General features: G+C 31.0%; 1 protein-coding gene across 1 annotated transcript; it reads right to left on the minus strand.

Annotated features, from left to right (window-relative positions):
• Nucleotides 1–2,300: 2,300 nt before the first annotated feature.
• Nucleotides 2,301–4,489, minus strand: LOC128173877 (uncharacterized). Its single transcript, XM_052839555.1, has 4 exons — nt 4,439–4,489; nt 3,159–3,342; nt 2,745–2,798; nt 2,301–2,467 (listed from the first exon to the last, which is right to left on the minus strand). Exons 1-4 carry the CDS (start codon nt 4,487–4,489, stop codon nt 2,391–2,393), a joined length of 366 nt encoding a protein of 121 aa, XP_052695515.1. The 3' UTR covers nt 2,301–2,390.
• Between the last annotated feature and the right edge of the window lie 365 nt (nt 4,490–4,854).

Below are 4,854 nucleotides of genomic sequence, written 5' to 3' on the forward strand. Positions count from 1 at the left end.
CGCGTACAACTGACACAACTAAAATGGTACATTACATTTGTCTCAAATAAAAATCACTCTCAATCTGCATCTACCGCCTGAAATATGCCACAAAATGCTAAGGGGGGGGGGGGGAGGGAGGGGCAGTGGTTGACATCTTTGTGTCAGATTTGGGCAATCCCCTCTAAATATAGCAATGAAAGGGCTTCGAATTTCTACTCGATCAACATACAAGTTAAAATTAAGAATTTGGAAAATATAAACTGTTCAATATAACTTACAACACGGTGCTTGGGAAATCTCATTTACATATAGATTACAACTTTCGCCCCCTCTTTGGAAATGTTTTCGCATATCTAAGGCCGTAGATACAGATTGATGGATCGTTTTGTTTTTAGCTTACGAAATATTTAATTAAATTTATATACTTATATGTATATTTTTGAATAAAATATTTCTTAAACTAAAGACAGGTATATTGCACCGTTTTGGTTGAATCGATTGTAAGGTAAAATGTTGAAGCACGAATAAAAAACCGGAGTTTGAAATTGATCAAAAATGGCGGCAATGGGTACCTTACGTATTATTATGTTTATGACATTTTATTCTTATTTTGAGAAAAATATAAAACGCCAGGAGCTGTGAGCAAAATGTGATAAAGGATTATTTTCTTATGTACAAGTACAAGTACTTATTTTCTTATGTACAAGTATCTTTATTTTTGAAATAATAGGTGTCACAATAGTCAATCATTCAATGGAAGTTCAAAACATGGCTGACGAATAATAAATTCCCGAATCATCCCGCGACAGAGGCTGAATTTTTTAAGATATGAAAAACAACGTGTAACATGTCTCACTGTCCCAGTTTTGTAAACCGTCTCGGCCTTGCTGGATGATCCTATGTTTTTGCTACAAATTATTTTGTTATAAATAATGTCAAGTTAAGAAATTTTTCCATAGTTATTTTTTGATTTACGACCTGTATCTAATATCGTGTGTTCTGACAATATACACAGCGAAAAGTAATATGTGTACTGTTATGAATCCAATGACATGTACTATGCTATGCTTAATGAAGGAGTCTTTTTGGTTATCGACTAGCCCAAAGTAAATTTAATTTAATGTTCATTGATTCAAGATGAAAGGAAATTAAATTATTATAATTACCTTTCTTCTTTACTATCATACAACTTGGCATAGGAAAATATCAAATGTTTTTGCAATTCAGAATTGCTGTAGATTCATGAGTCTATTAACATTTTGAAAACAATAACATTAATGTTGAAATTTTTAAACTAATGTGAACTAATAATAAGATACTTAGGTTTTAGAATATGTTTTTAAAATATGATTTGTCTATCAAATTACATTTTAATTAGCTTTTTTAAGCCCTAATTCTATACTCAAAATTTTCTTGATTTTTTTATCCGTACCATAAATCTGCATTCTATATATTAGACAAAATTTGATAAGTCATAAACAGTTAATATTACACAAAGCCAGTCAACGAACTGGTTGGCTTATTGGCTCCACAGAGACATACTGCCTTGAGTTAACGGTGTTCGAGATAACGATGCACCGCTACAACTTTTTTTCTAATTTGATCTTAATTGTATACAAAATATTTTCCATTATATTCATCGTGGCCAAAATTGCAATAACTTCATAAAATTGCATGGATAGTATCAACAATTTATTTTTAAAATTGCATTTAGAAAGGTTGAAGGATAAATAATATTTACATGATGTAAAAAAAAAATACTTTTAGGCTTATGATCGGCGAACCTTAAATAAATTTTTCTCTCTTGTTAAATGGTCAATATATTAGCTTTCCTGTCGATTTATATATCTATATAAAGTCTGTATAATACGTAACATTCAGAAATATTTCAATATTTGAAGCAAAATATCTTTAAAATTTAAGAAAATAAGAAGAAATGTAGATTAATTTGGTTACATGATCTGTTAACTCACGATTTCATGAATTTCGTAATATAAGAACTATGTCTAATAACGAGAAGACTCCTTCCGTAAGTGTAAAAACATTATGATCAAATAGTATGTGTTTATATTTATTCGATGAAATTTTTCTAATATCTTATGAATTTTTGTTGCAGATACACAAGCTCTTTAAATATATGATAAGAGTTTAAAAACACGTGATTTTAATGCGTGGGCAATGCTTTCTTTCTAAAATTTCTATTTATTTTAAACCATTTTCATGACACAACCAGTGACTCTGAACGATGAAAGATAACGCATGAATAGACAAGAGATATCATATTTTGCTCTATATTATGAACCATCGCATTCCTGTACACCTGTGGTTTTCCCAGGAGTGCTGTCAGCAAACAATAAAACTCAGTATATATAAGTCCTTTTTACGGTGAGTGTGATCAAATACAACATTTACCTGGTAATGTTTGGACAGTTGGGGTTGCCCAGGTAACATTTTTCGACAGGATTGATTTTCTGACAGGATGGATCTATTAAAGGTAAAAAGCCAATTCATTTTAGATAAAGACAACAAAATATTCAACTGCAATAATATTACTTTTGTTAAACGTGACATACATGCAATGTTATTGTAAATATGAATTTATGATAGAATGTTTGCATATGATACATTTTACAACAAATTTTACACTTTCTTTATTTTTATAATTTATCATGACTTAAAGTAGCGACACTTACAAAGGTAGGTTTTATTAGAATTGTAAAAATCGTTCGGACAATTGAACTCATTTATTTGATCACATTCACTTTTATCATCGGTGCGAGCAGTCTCAAAAAACGGGTTGTAGATCGTACAGAAACCTGTAACAAAAAAAAGCATAAAACACATTACGACATGAAAGGAAAACTAAAACAATTCATAATAATTTATTGGGCGTCAAGGAATCGATTTTAATCTCATAATATGTATCCTTTTACACAAGAATCAGAAGAGATTTTAGATCACATTACAATTGTATTACCTGTATAAAATTGATGATTCATATACCGAATATTAAATTATATTTCTTTAAGGATTTATTTGGCAAAAGAAAGATTTTAATACATTAAGTTTTAAAAGCAAAAAAATAGATGTGCCAATTCAAGCAATTTAAACTTGGTTGTTATCACAGAAAAAAATCTAAGCTTGTATACAACATTTCTTTATTTATATAGATAAACCTGGGTTAATTTCTGTAACGTTAAGACAGCCTTGCACAGACCCGTTCAGAAAGAGAGTAGGAAGACAGTGATACTCTTGGGGATAAGGGCATTCGTAGACTGCTGAGCTTTTCATCCATGATGTTTCGTTTGTAGGACATTCCTCTGTTTCTCTCAGACGAAGGACTGTAGAGTTGATCACAATCTAAAAAAAAAAGATTATCTTTATTTTAAGAAGTATATAATATATCTATAGATTACGGCGGCGTGGAAAGGTAAGATAATTTTTATATTTAAAAGTCTTATTTATTCTGACGATTACGTTATTTGTTCAGACGAAAAAGGATTGTTAAGATGAAATCGGTTTGTTCAGACGAGTAAGTTATTCTCTGCGATACCATCATGTCAGTGCCTACGGTTCAATTGGAGTCTATCATGTTTTGACGCAGATTATGCACATTAGAATACAACAAAAGTCAGCATGCTATATATGGTTGTTTAGATAATTTATTGTAGAAGAAAATGGTATTAAACACGTTTGCATTGCATTTCGTATAAAAGCGTAAACGACTGCAACAAATGGGAGGGGGTGGTTTACCTCATTTGGAGTTAGATACCTTGTGTTATTATTATACTATAGGGTAAAAAATATTTCTCAGAAACAAGTGCCTGTGATTCCAACGAACATTTTTACCACTTCAATGCGCTTCATTGTAAATACCCTCTTATTTAGTCAGACTTGTTTTATTTAGGCCCCGCCCACATTTCCAGTAACATGGGTCTATAAATAAAGATCATTTTAATAATACTTTATGTGAAAATAGAGATTCTTTGGACAAATCTAGTAATTATATAGCAATATGAGCTGCAATTTTCATGTCGATTTTTTTCATGAAAAATATCATGGTTTTTACATTTCTGTTGGCCATATTTTTGTGAGGAAAGCCGTTAAGAAGTCTTACTTGGAGCAAAATTGAATCAATGTCGTCCTTTACAAAAATTGATCTGCTATATACTCCTTATAAGAGAAATCTTAGGTTTCTTCTGACAAAAATTTATGATTTTATCAAGTCTTATTTATCATTAAAGTTGAAGTTATATGAAAACTTATTATACTCGTAGGTTTTTGCAGCATAAACAAATTCTGAAAAATACAGCTCATATTTTTTTTACCATGTTAACCTACATGTACTGAAAACAAACATGGCGCACATAGGCGAAGCAAAGTGTGACACGTTTAGAATAGACACGGACAGAATAGTCTGCGTGAAGATAGATGGAACCTTTTAAACTCTACCTACCGGAAAGAACGCCTCAATGAACAGGAGGAATGGCATTAACATACTCTGCATACTTATTCTTTTTATATTTATATATCTGTCTGTTTGATACTAATAATAGACTGGATAGCCTGCCCTTGATTCCAAACGCTGCCGCTAGGAAATTATGTCTCATAAATTTCAAGATGAGAAAGAGACAGTACGTACGGCGCATCTTATCAAAAAACGACTTGAAAATTTTTTCCGATCGGGTTCGATATTTTTGTACTACTCGTGAATGTATAAACTTTCAGAAAATTACAAAGTTCTCCATAAAATAAATCTAATTGTCTCATTAAAATTAATAATTACGTATAACCTATCACATATTTACATCGCAACGTGTTACGGGGTTCAGCCTTCTATACTATTACGCATGCGTATGTACTGTAAACAAA

This window comes from Crassostrea angulata, chromosome 2, assembly GCF_025612915.1.
Source record: "Crassostrea angulata isolate pt1a10 chromosome 2, ASM2561291v2, whole genome shotgun sequence".
Lineage (NCBI taxonomy): Eukaryota > Metazoa > Mollusca > Bivalvia > Ostreida > Ostreidae > Magallana > Magallana angulata.

Excerpts from the sequence above, each read along its gene's own strand:
- LOC128173877 (XM_052839555.1), bottom strand. The coding sequence starts at position 4,489 with ATGCAGAGTATGTTAATGCCATTCCTCCTGTTCATTGAGGCGTTCTTT. Across the intron at positions 3,343-4,438 it reads TCATTGAGGCGTTCTTTCCG|ATTGTGATCAACTCTACAGT; the intron begins GTAGGTAGAGTT and ends TTTTTTTTTTAG. Across the intron at positions 2,799-3,158 it reads CGTTACAGAAATTAACCCAG|GTTTCTGTACGATCTACAAC; the intron begins GTTTATCTATAT and ends TTTTTGTTACAG.